The sequence below is a fragment of the Schistocerca serialis genome, chromosome 10 (genome assembly GCF_023864345.2).
Source record: "Schistocerca serialis cubense isolate TAMUIC-IGC-003099 chromosome 10, iqSchSeri2.2, whole genome shotgun sequence".
Taxonomy (NCBI): Eukaryota; Metazoa; Arthropoda; class Insecta; order Orthoptera; family Acrididae; genus Schistocerca; species Schistocerca serialis.
In genome coordinates, this window is record NC_064647.1 from 158,256,602 (window position 1) to 158,276,443 (window position 19,842).

The window sequence follows — 19,842 nt, forward strand, 5'->3', positions numbered from 1 at the left end:
AAAGGCAGAAGAATCAGCAATGATCAATGGTGTGAGGATGCAGAAGCCATTGGAAACCACTGCATTAAGACACATAACTTGTATCCACAGGACATATGGCCTGTAAATAAAAAAGTTTCATGATGATCTCTCCATTGGCAAAAGATTCCAGAATAGTCCCCAATTCAGATACCTGGGAGGGGACTGCCAAGGAGGAGGCAACCATGAGAAAAATATTGAATAATCAATGAAAGGATAACATTCTATGAGCTGTGGTGTGGAATGTCAGAAGCTTGAATGTGGTATGGAAGATAGAAAATCTGAAAAGGGAAATTTAAAGGATCAATCTAAATACAGTAGGGGCCAGTGAAGTGAAATGGAGAGAAGACAAGGATTTCTGATCAGATGAGTATAGGGTAATGTCAACAGCAGCAGAAAATGGTATAACGGGAGTAGGATTCATTATGAATAGAAATATAGGGCAGGGAGAGTGTTACTGTGAACAGTTCAGTGGTACGGTTGTTCCTGTTGGTTTGCTGTCAGTTCTAACACCAATGACGATAGTTCAGGTATACGTGCCGACTTCGCAAGCTGATGACGGAGAAATAGGAGGATACTGAAAGGGTATTACAGTATGTAAAGGGAGATGAGAATCTAATAGTTATGGGGACTGGAATGTTGTTATAGGGGAAGGAATAGACGAAAATGTAACAGGAGAATATGGGCTTGGGTCAGGGAATGAGGGAAGAGAAAAACTAATTGAGTTAGTAATAAATTTAAGCTAGTGATAGAATCACCAAAGGAGGAGGTATACTTGGAAAAGGCTGGTTGATATAAGAAGATTTCAGTTAGATTACATCATGGTCAGACAGAGATTCCAAAAACAGATACTGGATTGTAAGTCATACCCAGGAGCAGATATAGACTCAGGTCACAATGCAGTAGTGATGAAGAGTAGGTTGAAGTTTGAGAGACTAGTAAGGAAGAATCAGTACACCAAGAAGTGGAATATGGAAGTACTAAGAACAACGAGATACGCTTGAAGTTCTCTAAGGTTATAGATACAGCAATAAGGAATAGCTCAGTAGACAATACAGTTGAAGAGGAATGGACATCTCTAAAAAGAGTAATCACAGAAGTTGGAAAGAAAAATATAGGTTCAAAGAAGGTAACTGAAAAGAAACCATGGCTAACAGAAGAAATGCTTCAATTGATCGATGAAAGAAAGAAGTAAAAAAAAGGTTCAAGGAAGTTCAGGAATACAGAAATACAAGTTGCTGAGAAATTAAATAAATAGGAACTGCAGGGAAGCTAAGATGAAATGTCTGTATGAAAAATGTGAAGAAATCAAAAAAGAAATGATTGTTATAAGGACTGACTCAGCCCGGGAATTCCACTGTTAAATGCAGGGGACAGAGTAGATAGGTGAAAAGAGTACATTGAAGGCTTCTGTGAGGGGGTAGGTTTGTCTGTTGTGATAGAGGAAGAAACAGTAGTGGATTTAGAAGAGATGGGGGATCCAGTATTAGAATCAGAATTTAAGAGAGCTTTGGAGGACTTAAGATCAAATAAGGCAGAAGGGATGGATAACATTCCCTCAGAATTTCTAAAATCACTGGGGGGAAGTGGCAACAAAATGACTACTCACCTCGGTGCGTAGAATGTATGAGTCTGATGACATACCATCTGACTTGCGGAGAAATATCATCCACACAATTCCCAAAACTGTAAGAGGTGACCGGTGTGAGAATTATCACAAATCAGCTTAATAGCTCATGCATCCAAGTTGTTTACAAGCATATTATACAGAAGAATGTAAAGGAAAATTGAGGGTGTGTTAGCTGACGATCAGTTTGGCTTTAGGAAAAGTAAAGGCTCCAGAGAGGCAGTTCTGATGCTGCGGCTGATTATGGAAACAAGACTAAAGAAAAATCAAGACATGTTCATAGGATCTGTCGACCTGGAAAAAGTGTTCGACAGTGGAAAATGGAGCAAGATGTTCTAAATTCTGAGGAAAATGGGGGTAATTATAGGGATAGACAACCAAGAATTAAGTGCTTGGATTAGAAAGGGTGTAAGACGGGGATGTAGTCTTTTGCCCCTGCTGTTCAATCTGTACACCGAAGAAGCAATGCTGGAAATAAGAGAAAGGTTCCGGAGTGGAATAAAAATTCAGGGTGAAAGGATATCAATGATATGATTTGCTGATGACATTGCTATCCTGAATGACAGTGAAGAAGAATTAAATGATCTTCTGAGTGGAATGAACAGTCTAATGAGTAAATATGGACTGTGAGTAAAACAAAGAAAGATGTAAGTAATGAGAAGTAGCGGAAGTGAGTACAGCAAGATTGATGGTTATGATTGTGTAGTTGTGAAACATGGACTGTGGAAAAACTGGAACAGAAGATAATCCAAGCTTTTGGGATATGATGATATAGACAAATGTTGAAAATTAGGTGCACTGATAAGATGAAGAATGAGGAGGTTCTGTGCAGAATCAGACAGGAAAGGAATATGTGGAAAACACTGACAAAGAGAAGGGAGAGGATGATAGGACATGTGTTAAGATATCAGGGAATGACTTCTGTGGCACTAGAGGTAGCTGTAAAGGGTAAAAACTGTAGAGAAAGACAAGACTGGAATATATCCAGCAAATAATTGAGGATGCCAGTCGCAAGTGCTACTCTGAGATGAAGAAGTAGGCACAGGAGAGGAATTTGTGGCAGCCCACATTAAACCAGTCAGAAAACTGGTGACTCAAAATAAATAAATAAAAATTATATAATTATTTCATGCTTCTTTGTGAAAGCGGTAGTGAGAGTGAAACAAATTGTATCAGGCTTATATAATATTTTACCTTTTGAAAAGCAATTTTTAATATTTTAGCTACATGCATGTCAAACTGGTTTTGTTAAGCCACTGATGACCTTACTGTTGAGCACTGTGTAGAAACAAAGAACCATCACTTGATGAATCGAGTTGGTCAGTGATGGGCAAAAGACTGTGGATAGTTAACAGTGAAATTTCAGGCCTCCTTGCAACCTGTACATCTTCCACCTGCCCCCTGACAGCCTGTCCCTCTTCCACCTACCTCTTCACACTCTGTCCTCCTTCCACTCACCACCTCACATCCTGTCCCTCTTCCACCCACTTCTTCACAATCTGTCCCTCACCCATTCGCCTCATCACATCCTGTCAATAATTCCACCCACCTCCCCATGCCATGTCCCTCTTCCATCCACCCACCTTGAAGCTTTGTCCCCTTCCAACCGCCTCCTCTCAATCTGTCCATCTGCCACCCACCTCCTCAGGCCCTGTCCCTCTTCCATCCAACTCCTTACACCTGATCCCTCTTCTGCCCACCTCCTCACAACTTGACCCTCTTCCACCTACCTTCTCACACCAAGTCTCTCTTCCATCCAGCTCCTCACAAACTGTCTCTCTTCCAACTGCCTCTTTACACCCTGTCCCTCTTCCACCCATCTCCTCAAACTCTGTCCCTCTTCCACCTGCCTCATCACATTCTGTCTCTGTTCCTGATGACTCCTTACAACCAGACAGATTTAATCAGCTCAATAAAATTTGACGGGATGCAGATGGAGAACTATGACTCAGTCACTTCATGGTCAAGTGACAGGCTGAAAATCTAAGGAACTTGCTCTGCATCTCAGTACAAGGTTTGTTTTTATTTGCTATTTACCATCTCCTTCACCTCTCTCAGTGATTTGTTAATGTAAAAATTGCCAAGTTACACCATAATATACAGCAAGTTCTGTTAAAACAGGGTGAGTAAGTCCTCCCATAGCATAACCATTGTGGTGTTCAAACTGACCTTTAAGTTGTAGATGGCTTTGCCTTTTTACATACAAGATTGAAGTTTCAGCACTACAGCATCACTGTTATGATAAGACATTGATAGACTCTGTAGGACTTGCATCATCATCAATATCATCAGATCATTTGCCCAAATGTATTTTACAAGGGCTGTCCACTTGTGTCTGCCTGTGTACCATTCTTCTCTCAGAACTATATCCCAGTTGACTCCTCTTGTTCCTGTTGTCTCCTTCACTTGACCCTGCCATCTCTTCCTCGATCTTCCTACTGGTCTTTTACCAACTTCATTGGTATGTAGTCATTGTTTTACTGCTCTTCACTCATCCATTCATGGAATGTGGCCAAACCAACTCAAATGGGCCCTTGTCACTTTTTCATTCAAAGATGTGAACACTTTAGCTTCTTCCCTAATTTTTTCATTTTTTATACTATTATGCCTAGTTTTCTGGGCCACAGTTTATCAGAACATCGTTTTTGTAGTTCACAGTTTATTTTCAACCAGTTTGATTGTTATCATGGAGATAAAGTATGACTGAAGAACAGTCTGTTGTGATCTTAAGAGGACTTGTTCATTCCAGAGTAGATCCAAAATTTGATGGTAGAACTAGCCAATTTTTGAGTTCAGTTATTCATCTCAAACAGTATCTTGTATCACTTGAAATGATACACACGTTGTTTTTGTGCCAGTCTTCTGTTTACAGCAGTGTACTTTCCAGCCTTATTATTCCTGTCTGATTTGGCCTGTTGGTTGACATTGCAACCATATCTCATTTATTATTAATCCCTGTGCTTCTTGAGGGTCATTCCAGACGACCAGCTTCTTGTGGACTTCTTTCTCTGTAAACCCCAAATTACATCATTATTTGCAAATGCAAATGTGCTGGTGTCCTTACTGTCAAGGGACTGCCTTGTTGAACTCCTTTAGTTGTTTAGAACCGATTATAATAAGCATTTCTGATCTATACACAACTGCAGCAGCCTTCATAAAGCATTTGACCTTTCTGAATTTGCCTTGAATAAAGATAACTGCTGAAATAGTATTTTTCAGAAAAAGTAAATGTTTGTTTGACAGAGGAGGATGAGGGCTTTTAAATAAGATGTGGGGATCCTTAAAAAATAAGTATTAGGGGGCTTAAATTTTGAAGAGCAACCGGTTTTAGTGAATTGTAAGTTTAGAATATTTCATTAAAGAAATTGTTTCTGCATGAACTACTAATGTTATTATCATCAGCAATCTTTAAAATAATGCTCGAATAATAAAGTTTTGAAAAATACAGCTAAAAGGAACTGGAGATTTTATATATTCCCGTACAAGTATTACGCATTAAATAGAGAGCACAACAGGAAGGAAAAAATAGCTGTTCCATCTTGCTACATTCTAAATGTTGTAAATAAATTCTGTGTAATGTGTATTGCTACTTGTCACAGGTTGAAGATCAAAATTGTGGAACAGAAAATAATATGAAGGACAAGGACGGGAAAGACTGCGGTGACAAGGTTGCCGGGAAGACATTTTCAACACGAACGTACCACACCATCAAGGACATGATCTCGAGCCGTTTCGGCAGTGGGAAACTTCCCAAGGATGTGAATGCTTCTGGTGCTGATGTTGAGCAGGGAAAATCTTCGCAGGAAGGACTCAACAACAATGCTGTGGTGAGTTCACTTGCACATGAAAACAGTTTTATACATTCCCTCTTTTTTCCCACTTTCCAATCATATATTTCACACTGTGTGTGTGTGTGTGTGTGTGTGTGTGTGTGTGTGTGTGTGCGTGTGTGTGTGCGCGTCTGTGTGTGTGTGTGTGTGTGTGTGTGTGTGTGTGTGTGTGTGTGTGTGTGTGTGCGCGCGTGTGCAGGTGTGTGTACACACAGTAGAAATAGGAAATAAATAGCAGATCAAGTATATAATATGAAACAAAAATGTTGTTCTGCTACTTACATATCCCTAAAATGACTGCAAGTAATAATACTGAAGTGTAGCTAAATTCACCATTAACAAAATTATTATTGTAAGCCTTAGTTATAATAATGTACAGGTTATACTTGGGAGTTTAAAAAGCAAATAACAGATTAATATGGAAAGCTAAGCAACAAGCAACTTTTATCGAATGCTGCACTACACTTCGAAGTCACACAGATATGCGACACTATTTTTCAGTATAGTCACAGAGTCTCCAGAAATAATGGTTGGAATGTTCTATCATTCATCCAGTTTCCTGACAGTAAAAGTCCACTCCTTGGTCACGGAGCCATTTAAGAACCACTGTGTGAACTTCCTCGTTGTCAGAAAATCTGCAACTGCTGCAAATCAGTTGCACGACTGCCCGGACACTATTTTCTCTGGTCGATGGCCTTCCTTGCTGATCGGCATCACCTGTGTCTGGGAAGCCTTAGTCATATTGTTGACATTGTTGCAGTACTGCTGGATGTGGCATTGCACTTGGCCCACATACTGCCAGAATCTCATGGTGAACTTGTGTGCAATATACATTTTTTTATCCATAAGAACTGTAATATCTCGTGTACTTCAACTTCGGAATCTGTTTCCACATGCCACTACCTTTCACTCCCTCACTGTGTTCTTGAATCTGCAGGAGAACTGTGCTTGTAGGAAACCCAGAACATGCACTCTCTTCTGATGATGCACCACTGTCATTGCATTCAGTGGTTTCGGTGCTGGGTGAAATGTGTAACGTACTTGTTGAAGTCCTCACACCGATACGGGTAACTGGGCCTCAGTGGAAAATGATGCAGCAATTGATTGAGTAGAGACAATATTAACACATGAAACATTTATTTTAAAATCACAAAGTCCCACCAACTTGGTCACTAATAACCCAACAACACTCAATGCAATTATCCAGTACAGCATAAACACTTCCTGTGAAATTATTTCCTTAAGGAAACCGATATTAAATAAAAAACATATTACAACCATACCAATAAAATTTAATTTTACTATCATAAAAACTGAACCTTTTGTGCAATTATTTCAATTATTGTTCTTGCTTAGAAATTTCAGTTACCTTAATCTTACTTAAACCAGTAATCAGCTGCCTCCTTTCCACATTTACTCACAAGGCACATAAGCATAACCAAATCAACTATCAAGTCTTTAAACTTACAAGAATGTACAATTGAATATACTAATTTTGTTTAGGGCTTATAGAAGACTCCAATATTAACCAAATGATCTCAATGCTCACTAACTTTAGTTTTGATACAATTAGAGATGGAATCTCACATCCCTTTTAGTCACGTCTGGTTTTATCAAAACCACTGCTCAGTCACACACCTTGTCCAGTGATATGCTCTATTTGTCTACCTCAGTCCAAATACTATAAATATAAGACAATATCAGCTATTATACTTTTGAAAACTTTCCATTAATCCAGCAGCTACATCAACAGTTCACGTATCTAGACACTTGAGACACGTTACTTGCGCCACTCTCTGCGTTTAGTCACTGTGCCTGTTACTTCTTCCATGCGCAAAGCTAACTGCTCTTGCCAGCGTAGCTTCCATCAAGTAAACATTTGTGCACTCATTTGGTGCCCAACATTCCACACATGTTCAGTTTTCTCCAGTCTCCATGTGTTCAATTTCTCCCCACAGCCACAAATCTTTCTCATTCCAAAACCTGCCCATTCTGCAGGTAAGCCCCTTTTTTCTCCAGTAGAGTTCCACATACACATGCAATGCAGTTACCAATTTTTTTAGCTGTTTTACTTACTAGTAGCTCAATATTTACTTCAATAATCTGGTATTTTTCAAAGAAAAAAGTTTCCTATGGTTGTAACAACAGAGGCCAGGTTACTATTTGCCATGCAGTTTTACAGTGCACCCTACTATTTGCCATTTAGCTAACAAGAATTTTCAGTCTTTCAATGTAGACAGTTGGCTAGTGATTTATGTTTTCACACTTTGTTTCAGTGTGTGGGGATTCCCAGTTTCTTGCTTTATGGTGGATGCATATTTGTTGAAGACTTTTGCAGCAGAGCAGACAACTTCACTTTGTACCTTAGACAAGGAGACAAAGTCTACGAAAAATTGTTGTGACTTGTATTGTCATTGCATAAGTCACATCCAGCTGACACCAACAGTTACCTGTCAGAGACAAAAACTGTTAAGGAGTCAACATCCTTAAACATGGAGTACTCATAGGGTACATCATTGGTAGTGGACTGAGGCACCACATGGACTGGGTACACAACAGAATGCCACTATGTGAGATAGAGTCATGACTTTGGTATTTGAATATTAATTATCCAAATTGAAACTTATTTGGAGTGGAGTTTAAACAGTATTCTTTATTATGTTTCCACATAAACAATAAAATCTTCAAATTAAAATAACTTCCAAAGTATTGCACATTTTGTAAAAACAAACATATTCCTAAAACAAGTAATCTTAATACTTTCAATCCATATAAATAAATGTTCCAGAAAAAGATTATTAGTGGGGGGGGGGATCAAAATGTTGGAGCTTGCATTACTATGAAATTTGGAAAGTACAGGCTGTGGAGTAATTTTGATATTTGGTAGATAATTGTTGTCCTAAAGTAAAATATAAATATGTAAAACAGTACTCGGATACTGCGGAGCAATAGCAGAGTAAGATCGGGCAGTCCACTGTGTTGCATTTCAACTGTGAGTAATGTGGAAAGCATAACTCACAAACAAACCCTATTGTTCTCAGCCACCTGAAAATACTACACATCGTAGCACGAAGAGAAGTGGACTACTTGGCATGCTCTGAATTGCCTAAGCTTTGGAGCTGAAAGATCCAGATGTAATCTCCAAAATTGGGGAACTCCAGTCATCACTGCCAGCTATGACTATGGGGAACCACAAACTGTGAATCACTCGCTATTTTGCCACCTCTGTTTCACCTTCTGCACTGAGGAAGATGTACATTAGGCAGCTCTAAATGCTCTCGAAGTCACCCACTTGTGTTCGTCCATGTTATACTCTTTTTTTTTGTGACCTTTCTCACCCGACACTTACTTTACTCAGTCAAAAATTTAGATTTAGTAAAGTTGTTTTAGATAGAAAATCTGAAGTATCTTTTGTGATTTTGTTTTGCCATATTTTCTTAACAACTTGAGAACAAATAAGAGGAAATCTATGAATTTAAATTGAAATCATTAAAAATGATCTTTTACTTATCTTCCACTTGTTGTTGATTAATATGCATTCTTTTTGTTGACACAGTTTGTCTACAGCGTTAATCCTACACACAAAAACAATTTCAGAGTTCTGTTTGTTTCATTATATTTTTTCAGTGAATTGTCACAGGCTGTTTGTTCCATTTTTCCTGAGGTTATTAATAATCTTCTCTGTTAAACACATCCAATTGTCAAAAGGTCCAGAGTACAGCTCACAACACGCTTGTCACGATAGAACTGTCACCCAAACTGTACATCAAAGATAGCAATCACAATGCTGACAAGAGCAACTGATTCACATTGCACATTCCTCTAATTTTTACAATGTTTCAGCAACTAATAATAATAATAATAATAATAATAATAATAATAATAATAATAATTACAAATGGAATCCAAACAGCAAAAACTTCCACCAAAAGAATAAAATATACAATGAATCACAAAATTTGAACAGTAATCTTGAACCAATATCATTTGAGTGTAAACACAAATTATAGAAGTGCCCTGCATTGATCCATACGTGAATGTGATGTAAATGATGTACAGGTCATAAATATAGGTGCAAAATGTAACTGTATGTGAAATATCTCAATGTATTATGTATTTTAAAGCAGTATATTGTGCTTTTTTTTAAAGACTGGGAGTGCAGTAATGACCAGTTTCATTATACCTTATAACTAGACATGTTTGCTTTAAATTACTCATTTTATTTCTACATCTGTATTGCTGTTTTGACACAATTTAAAAAACTCAACCTCATAACTATTCACAGGTAAACGGCGACATGGGTAGTGAGAAGTCGAGTCCACGCAAAGTCCGGCCTCAGCCACTGACCGGCAGGGAAGATGCAGAGGATGAGCAGCGGCAGCAGAGGCTGTTGGGAGGAGGGCCGTCTGTATCGGTGCCCCAAGGTGCCTCTGCGCAGCCCACACCGCGCAGTTACGCGGCGAGCGGCAGTGAACCTGCGGGAGCTGCGAGCTACCAGTACCAGCAACACTCATCTGAAAACACAGTCCCCTCCACCTCTGGCTACTACCACCACCAGACACCTGCCGGGCCGAGGTACTGGACGCCGACAGACTCTCACTGTTTAATTAGTAGAATTAATTGCATTCAAATTTTTCAGAGAAGGAGTAAAGTAGTTAAGGTTCAAATATGTGTCAGACCACTCTGGTTTCCAATGATCAGCCAAAACCTTATGACCATTGCCTACTGTGAGACTGAAAGCCGTCTGGTGGTGCTGCGAGACAGTGATGCAGTTCTTCGTGCTTTACACCCGGAAATCTCTCTCATTTGTGTTGATATGCAGGCAAGATCACCAGCACATTTTTTATGCTTTCAGTAATTTCCGCCATATGGCATAACTTCCTGGGACATTGCATGTAGGGTAAAAAGATGTTTATTCTACAGAAGAGTGCAATAAAATTATTGTGTGGTGTCGATAATCGAAAATCGTGCAGACTTCTCTTCAGGGACCCAGGGATTCTTACACTTCATGTCAATATATACAGTCCAGTCACATTAATGTGACCACCGCCTATATTTGAGATTCAATATCACTCATAGAAGGCAGGGGGCAGCAGAGGGTATATGTAGCGTGTCCAGGGGACACAGAACACATTGTCATAATGTGGAAACAGTGTGACTTACCTGACATCCAAAAGAACTTGATCATTGACTTTCACAAGCCATGCATTTCTGAAATGCCTAAGTTTGTAAATGATGCTGCTGTGGTTAAAGTATACTGTGCCTCACAAAATGTTGCTATCCAAAACATGCGCCAAAGCAACTGTGGTGCACGGTGCTGAGGCAAGTGTGGTGCACCGCATGGTAGGGATGCACAATGATTATGGAGATGTGTAAGGACGATTGGATGTGCAATGTTGAGCAACTGACAGCCCAAATGAAGTACAGGGTTACCAGCAGTCCTCTTCAACAACCATTCAGCAGACATTGCTGCCTGTGAACCTGTGCAGCATGTGCCTAGTTCACGCACCCGTGCTGAGTGCTGTACTTCAGTGACAGAGATTGGAATTTGCATGCCAATACAACTGGATGTCCAGTGAGTGGTGAAGGTGGTCTTTTCAGGAAATCATGTTTTATGCTCATTCGGTGTGAAATATCTGAAAGTAAGCACCCTTCAACAATCGTCAGAAGGGTCCAGGACGGAGGAGGGAGAATATACTCATGGCATTACCGGGTTCTCACCATTCTGAAGGCATGATGGATCAACAAAAGTATGCACCTATCCTTAGGGGTCCTCAGCAAGATGGCATTTTCCAGCAGGGGCAATGCAACGTGTCAAAAAGCACCAGGATTCATGTACTCTACTCACATGGCCCTGGATTTAAACCCAATTGTGAATATGTGGAACCACCTAGATTGGGCTGTTTGTGCCATGGATCCTCAACTGAGGACCCTAGTTCAGCTGGTCATGGCACCAGAGTCGGCATGGCTCACATGCCTGTTGGTACCTTCCAAACCCTCATTCACCCCCTTCCCGTATGGCTGCAGTGGTCTGCACTGTGAAAAGCGGTTATTTGGTCTTCAGACAGGTGGTCACAATAACATGACTGAATAGTGGATTTACTTTGTGATGGTATTTGTGATTGATAGTGAAAGTGAACTTAGGATGAACTCAGCAATTCACAACCACCATACGAGAAGTAGAATTAATTTCCCTATACACTATGAATCCATGTCTGGGGATCAGAATGGAGTTTTGCATTCTGACGCAAAAGGCTATAAGAGGTTGCCAGTGGACATCAGGCAGCAAACTGATAATCCCAAAATATTTAAACAGAGTTTAATATGTCATTAGCCTCTCCTACTATAAGGGGCAATCAAAAAGTTTCCTTTTGAAGGCTGTACAGTCCAAAATTGGTATGCCAATCACGCAAAATTGCCCCGAACATTGAGGCAATCATCCCACCTATGCACCAGGTTGAAAAAATCCATTTGGTAAAGCACCATGTGCTGCTGTGAAGATGATGTCCATAACTGCTCCCTGCAAATCCTCATCTGAGGGGAAATCGTTGACCTTTCAAGGCCCTTTTTAAGGGAGCAAATGTGGGATAATCATACAGGGAGGGATGAGGACTATAGGCTGGATGCATGAATGTCTCCAATTCGAATTGGTATAACTTCTGTGATACAACGATGTACATTATCATTAAGTAACAACAACCCTTGTCACAGTTTTCGACAGACGTGCTACCCCATACACATTCTTCTCTGATGGATGTCTATCAGTGAGTGTCCTTCAGGAGCCAAGAAAAGAATAACAGCCTATGGGTCCTGTTTGGACACATTGGTAATGACATTGCCATAGTTCACTTTGCCGCATTAATCATAAACATGTCATAAAGACATGAATACCATACTAATCACTTGCCTACGTGTCAGTGCTTATACAGTGGCATCAGTGTCATGTTACGTTGCTTATACACTGCAGCAACAACCACAAATAGAAACCTTATGATCATCTCTTACACAATGTGTCTGTGGACTTATGAAATCAATTCTGCCTAATTTGTACAGTTAAAATGCTTTATTTGAAGTATGAAATAGTAGCAGCATCCGAGTGGTACAGGAGAACCACTGGCTTTCTCCAAAGCAACAACTTTTCTCCCAATATACATAAATTAATTACCATAATTTGTTTAAGTAAATTAGTATTGGTCATAATTTGTTGTTAGTATACTTTACAGAAATAGCTAACAGAGGCTGTTTCTGCCAGTTAATGCATAACCTGACTCAGTCCACAGCTCTCTTTCATGACAAGACTGATGGGACATAATATGTGAATGAATGAACAAGTGAATAGAAAATATACAATGGTTATCCCAAAAGTAAGGTCTCCTATTTTTTTTATAAGTACATAGACCTGTTTATTTCTACAATGGTTTACATCAGTTTACAGCTTGAACATTTAGCTATTTTTTGACATAATCACCATTTCTGTCGATGGATTTTTGTAGACGCTGTGGTAATTTTTGTATGCCCATGTAATACCAGCTCACTGCCATGCTGTTCAGAAAGCTATGAACTACTCCTTTCACCTTGTCATCGGAGCTGAATCGCTGGGACCACAATTAATGCTGACAGGTATTGTGAGACTGAAAAAACGCAAACGGGCAATTTGGAACCAGAGAAGAGGAACGATGAGCAAGGGCGTACACATTCTCCATGACAAGGCTCGCCCACACATTGCTCAGCAAACCGTTGCTCTTCTGCAACAGTTTCAGTGGAACATAATCACCCACCCACCCTATAGTCCTGACTTGGCACCAATGACTACCACCTGTTCCCTACGTTAAAAGAACATTTGGCCAGAAAGAGATTCATCTCTGACGACGAGGTGAAAGAAGAGGTTCATAACTTTCTGAACAGCATGGTGGCGAGCTGGTATGACATGGGCATACAAAAACTGCCACAGCGTCTACAAAAATGCATTGACAGAAATGGTGATTATGTCAAAAAATAGCTAAATGTTGAAGCTGTAAACTGATGTAAACCATTGTGGAAATAAACAGGTCTATGTACTTATAAAAGAAGATAGGAGACCTTACTTTTGGGATTACCCTCACATAATCAGAGCACGAATGAATGGGGAATCACTGTAGCGATGATACAGGCCACAAATGTGCAAATCCACCAACATAAGCAGCTTTGACAAAGAGCAGATTATTACGGCCCAGCGCCTGGGAATGAGCATCTTGTAAATGGCAAAATGGTGAAACGTTTAGTATTTGTCACTGTCCTGGTGGTTTTCCATTCTTTGTACATTTTAACTAGTGACCTAGTCCTCTTTGTCAGATGTAAATGCTAAAATTAGATGTACTCTCTGCATCCAGCACAGAATACATGTAAGACCACTGTATGCAGTCACTGATGGAGAAGACTAGTCAGTTGTTCAAGCATTGCGCCAAAGGATGAAGTTGCTAACATTGCCAAACATTTGTAAGAATACAACCTGTGTCAGAGGAAACCTCTGAATTTGTATCCCTCATAACTCGGACAGGTCTCACCAGCAACAGCAGCGGCAGAAGGCACTGTCCCCGATGTCGCAACAGCAGGCGAACTACGCGAGCCAGCTGGAGCAGGCAGGGGTGTACATGGTGATGCGACAGACTGGAGCCTCCACCTCTGTCACTGCATCCAATGGCCAGTACCTTCAAGCACAGCAGCAGTACCACATGGCAGGTATGTGGGTCAAATTTTGTTTACATTGACAGCAAGGTACAAGCTATGTTAATCATAAGAAAGTACACTGCTGGCCACTAAAATTGCAACGCAAGGAAGGATAGCCATATGTATAAATTCCATCCTATACCTACAGGGCAGCAGGAACGAGCCGACTCAGGCAATGCATATGCAACAGCAAACCTGTCAGGGGCTCCCGGCCTGCCGGCACAGAAACAGCCTGCGCTGCCGCCCCCGCAGGCCCGAGAGGGCAGGAGGGGTTCGCAGTCACGGCTCGACCTCCCGGATGACGAGGATGATGACGATGACGAGGGCGGCTTCGCGCCACCCGGGGTGTCGGCCCCGCCACCTCCCCCTCCCTCGACGGAACCTCCAAGGACGGCATCCTCCGGGCAGAGCTCGGACTACGAGAAGGCGACGCAGCGCAGCACGGGTCAGTCCAGCTCGACGGCTGGCGACTCCGGCAGGGGGAGCACCGTCTACTCGAGTGGCCGGCAGCCCTCTGTGGGTGGCAGCAGTGGGGGTGGCGGCAGTGTAGGTGGAGCGGGCCTGCCGACCCAGAAGGATCGGCTGGACACCAGCACCGAGTCATCGGGGTCCCCCCGGGTCGGCTATGGCCTGCACCACCAACAGGCTGGAGCTGGTAAGAGGTTTTTGTGATCTGCAGAAAGGCAAAAGAGACCACCAGCTTAAAAAGCCACCATCAGGAGACACCAACCAACATTTGAATCATCTCTCTTCCCTAAGAATGTATACACCTGTCGGTAGTATTAATATTTCACCTCCTGAAGGTTAAGTTCCCACAAGCAATTCTGTCTCATAATTTTCAACTGGATTTTCATAAATATATCTCCAGTTGTGAGCTTGCATGCTATAAATATTTTATGTGCACCATTCATGGTAAAAGTTTTCAAAAAAGTGAAGTAAATATTCAACTATTTTCCCTTTCCCTGGTATTTATTCAGTGGTAAGAACATTGGAAGTTGATTGTCCAAAACCTGGCACATTAAAACTGCTACTGTCAATGAAAAGATTCTTATGCACATTTCTGGCCAGAGGCATTGCAAGAGCTTTTACTGAGTCTTAAACATTACAGCTTACTGAGTAGAAATGTCATTCACAGGCCAAAACATTAGACAGCAATTACATATACACACTCTGACAACTTCGCTCAACAGCAGGAATAACCACACCTCAACTCCTATCTTGTTTCATGGTTCTACACACAGGGCATCTCAAAAGTAAGTTTATATTTGAAAAATCTTTCCACATCCACAACAAATTGGAGGAGAGTGGAGTGTATGTTCACCACTTGCTTGGCCTTTAGGAATTCAGTCAATATGGAGCGCTTCTCGGGAGCAGACTGCACTTTTCTGTGTGTGAGAATTTTTCAAAAACAGTGATTTGGCTACCGTAGTTGAGAGGAAATTTTGCAGTGGTCATGAAGTACATAGTGTAAATGATTCTCCGAGTGTCCTCTTTATCCAAAAAACGTTTGAAGAGACCTGTTCAACACTGGCCAAACCAAAATCCAGGCAACCAGGTTCAGCAAAAATGGGTGAATCCATGAAGAGTGTAAATCAGTCCGTTCGTGATGATCCTAACCTCTGCATTTGTTCTTTAATGCACACAGATCATGACTACAATAAAGTCTGCAAAAACATCTTAAACTGCACCTTTACAAAATCCAATTGGAGCAAGAATTAAAGCCTCAGAATGTCAGACATAGGCTGCAGTTCATTAATAGTGTGACTAAGTGCCCTTTAATTAACATCATCCTGTTTTCTGATGAGTCTCATTTTCATCTGAAAGGTCACACCATTAAGCAAAATTGGCACTACTGGAATGCAATGAGTCCTAAACAGAAGCACAAGAAACTCCTCCATTTGCCAAATGTTTCTGTACAGGCTGCAATGTTGGCTCGAGGATTAATTGGCCTGTACTTTTTCAAGGACGAGAGCAACCGTGTAGTTACAGAGTTACAGTGATTTCAGAATGGTATGTGACTATGTTAATTGGCTTTTTGGATCCTGAATTGCAAAACATTCATGGTTATAAACAAATAATACAGTCTCATCAAGATGGAGCCACAGCACACATGTCCAGTCTGTCTAGACTGTGAGTTTGTGAAATTTTCCCTGCTAAATCTATCTCTAGGAAGGGTAACATAAATTGTCTGCCATACAGTCCAAATTTGAGCCCCATACATTTTTTCTTATGGGGATATGTCAAAGTGTATGTCAATAACACAACTTCTCTAGAGCAACTGAAAGAAAATATCAGAGGGGAAGTGGTGGCCATCGCAATATCTATATGCTGAGCGGTCATCCAAAATTTGGTCATCGTTTGAGTGAGTGCTGCAAGCCTGCTGGATTGCATAATGACATTATTTTTAAGAAGAAAATTCTTAAACTGCGTGTTTCAATAATAAATAAAGACCTTGTTGATAAACTTAAACCTCTCATCATCTTCACCCATCAAATATAAACTTTCTTTTGAGAACCTTTGTATGTCTAAGTTGAAATGTATTTATAACAATATTTAAAAAATTATTTAAATTGGCCAGAAATACAGTTTATCGTAATACAATTTTAGTTATTAATGTGTCATAAATAAGAAACATTTCCTTGTACCTGCTAGCAGCTCAATACCATTTTAGATATTAGTCAACTAGGTCTTACTGTTTTGGAGCAGAGTTTAAGCAGTGTTTATTTCTACATTTTTATATAAACAACAAAATCGTTTAATTTAAATTACTTCTAAATTATTGAATACTAGGAAAAATGAAGCCCGTTTCTATAATGTTCAGAATTGTTAGGACACATGGTATTTTGAAATGTTTAAGATCAGGTTCTGTAGCAAAGCTAACTAAGTTATACTAATTTGCAAAATATTAATTACTGCTAAAATAAAAATTTGGAAAACACTTTGCGTGAAGTTATTTTGAAATTTACTGGGTATTTGTAACCAGAATGTAAACTGTAAAATGAATGACAAGATCTCCACTTTCTCTCGTACTAACCTCAGATTAATTCCAGAGCAAGTGGAGGTACTGCACTTTGCTATAGAGCACATTTTATGAAGGCTTATACGGTTGTTGAAGAAATAATACCATGCTGATGAAATGGGGAAAACGCATTGTTATTGCTTGTTAATACCTCTCTGTGTTGAAAAGCAGATTCTGAATCAAGGTTTCAGTTGGAAATAGACAGCAACTCACATAATGATTTATTGCTCATTTTAAAGTAGCATACGGAAGAAGATATTTGTTCTTTGTGAGTGAGTGTTGACTGCCAGCACTGCTCCAAGCATTGATCCTCCACAGGTGTTCCAACATTTCACTGCAGCCTTCTGGCATTGTAACTCTTATGAACACTTTCATGGAGCTTCCAGCACTGCAATTGCACAGCATTTCATTCTTTTGCAGTCAGGCGGATTTTCCAGCTTTCCTTTACCACATTTGATACGTGCGCTATTATTTCAGCTTTACTTTAAATGTAAAGAATTGAAAATTTGTCTTTCCCTCAGTAACAGCAGGTAATCAGAGTCAAGTATGCTGAATGACTGGAATCTGGAAAAGTCAGTTACGTGGTACAGTTTTTCAATGATGTGGCACCCTTCGTAACACTGCTAACGGCCATTTTTCCATCACGAAATCTGTGACACACAACCACTGCTCGGTGCAGGAGCTGAGCCAGAGTGGGTGGACGTGGTGGAGAACGAGCTCCGCCAGATCCTGGACCCCAAGCTGCACGGCCTCGGGGCGGGGTCTGCAGTCGGCGGGGGTGGCGGTGCCAACTCTACCCTCAGTGAGAGCATCTCGTCCCTCACGCCACCGCTGCCTCCACTGTCACCAGGGGGTAGTCCGACGCCAGTGTCCAGGAGCTACAAGCATGCAAACAGGTGACTGCTACTCATATGTTGAGGGACATTCTGAAAATCTTGAGCAGCCAGTTGTTATGAATATTAATTTTCATATTTTATACAAAAAGTGTTCACCACCTTTCACAGCAACAGCAACATCTACATCTACTTCCATACTCTGAAAACCAGATTTTACTTAGTGTTTTACAAAATGTTATGGTTTGATCTCATTCCAGCTGCAAATGCAACGCCCGAAGAATGACTGCTGACATGCTTCTGTGTACACAGCAATTAGTCTAATCTTGCCTTTGCTGCTCCTGCAGGTGCAGTAGGTGGCATAGTGCATAAAACCATATGAAGATATTCAGTACATCCAGTAGGAATAATGAAACACACTGCCATGGCCTGCCAGTCTTTCACTACATTTCAGTAGGCACCTTAATCAAACTTTATAGATTCATATATAATTTTGAGACAATGGTTTCAAACCTCACACACAGCCAATATATCTCTGTTATAGAGCAGATGTTGCTTTTTATTCAGTTTGCTTTAGTGAATGTAGTTTCAGAGCCAACAGCTGAATTTGTGGCCCACAAGATTTACACGAGCCTCCTCATTGCAGCCTGCCGTACGGCAGCAAGCTCGGGGACTACGACGGCGGCAGCCGCAAAGGTCTGGCTCCTTCGCACCAGCAGAGTGCGTCCGGCAAACCGAGGGGTGGACGCCTCCCGGGAGGTGGCGGCGGCGGAACTGGAAAGCCGGGAAGTGCCACTCTGGCATTCGACAAGCACCACAGGTCGGTCGCGGCCGGCGGAGCCGGCAGCCGCAGCAACAAGGACACCAAGAGCAAGCAGCTCAGTGAGTAGCACATCATTTACTCAGCAGCAGTAATTTATAAGTGATGGAGAATAGGGACTAAATAACTAAGTACACGTAACACTTTAACTACCACAAGTTTGACTGTAATATAGTTTTTATATTTGTGCACTACTTCTAATTAATAACAAAATTTGAGACAATTCATGAAAATGCAGCAGCACAATGAGACAATTTGTGTAAATGCAGTAGTGGAATGAAACAGAATTATAAAATTTTAGTTGTCTAGTCTGTCCATTACTAGTCAACTACGAGTTTCAGAATGTATTTTCTGCAGCTGTCAATTTCCTGGATTTTGTAACAATTTAATAATCTTTTGTAATTTTTGACAAAACTTCACAAAATGAACACCTTATCTTGTACACAGAGGTAAACTAACTTGACAGATGCAGCCACAGTACTTTGAACAAAGCTGTAACAATTAAGATACATAAATTCATTTTGCAAACCTTTACAGTAATGAACTTCCAATGAAAAATTGCAGTTTTAGGAATATTCAGATACAGCATAATGATTTACTAAATGCGGAGTTATGTTTGCCAAACACAATTTTAACAAAAGTTAGTTTTCTATGTGCAATTTTACATAATTCAGTCTGTTAACAATTAGCAACAAGTAACTTAACATTACTTTTCAGTTACATTATTATTTTAATTATTAACATTTTTAAATGGGGTCTAATGCTATCTTTTTTTTCTGGAATAAAAATAATATCCTTTCAAGTTCTGACAGCATTATAATGTTCATACAATATTAAATAATGAATGATAGTACACGAATTATGACTTTGTATCGAATACTATATTAAGCATGTGTATCATGTTAGACACTAGATGTTCCGTTACAAAAAACACTCTCTCTCTCTCTCTCTCTCTCTCTCTCTCTCTCTCTCTCTCTCTCTCTCTTCTC

General features: G+C 40.4%; 1 protein-coding gene across 5 annotated transcripts in view; it reads left to right on the forward strand.

Moving 5' to 3' along the window:
- Positions 1-19,842, forward strand: part of LOC126424843 (mediator of RNA polymerase II transcription subunit 1-like) — an 867,028-nt gene that overhangs the window by 817,532 nt on the left and 29,654 nt on the right. For all 5 annotated transcript variants that reach the window (XM_050087650.1, XM_050087652.1, XM_050087651.1 and 2 more), the window contains 6 exons: positions 5,245-5,472; positions 9,761-10,050; positions 14,012-14,193; positions 14,330-14,836; positions 17,880-18,096; positions 18,680-18,915. In XM_050087650.1, coding sequence (XP_049943607.1) covers positions 5,245-5,472; positions 9,761-10,050; positions 14,012-14,193; positions 14,330-14,836; positions 17,880-18,096; positions 18,680-18,915 — 1,660 coding nt within the window. The remainder of the gene's footprint in view (positions 1-5,244; positions 5,473-9,760; positions 10,051-14,011; positions 14,194-14,329; positions 14,837-17,879; positions 18,097-18,679; positions 18,916-19,842) is intronic.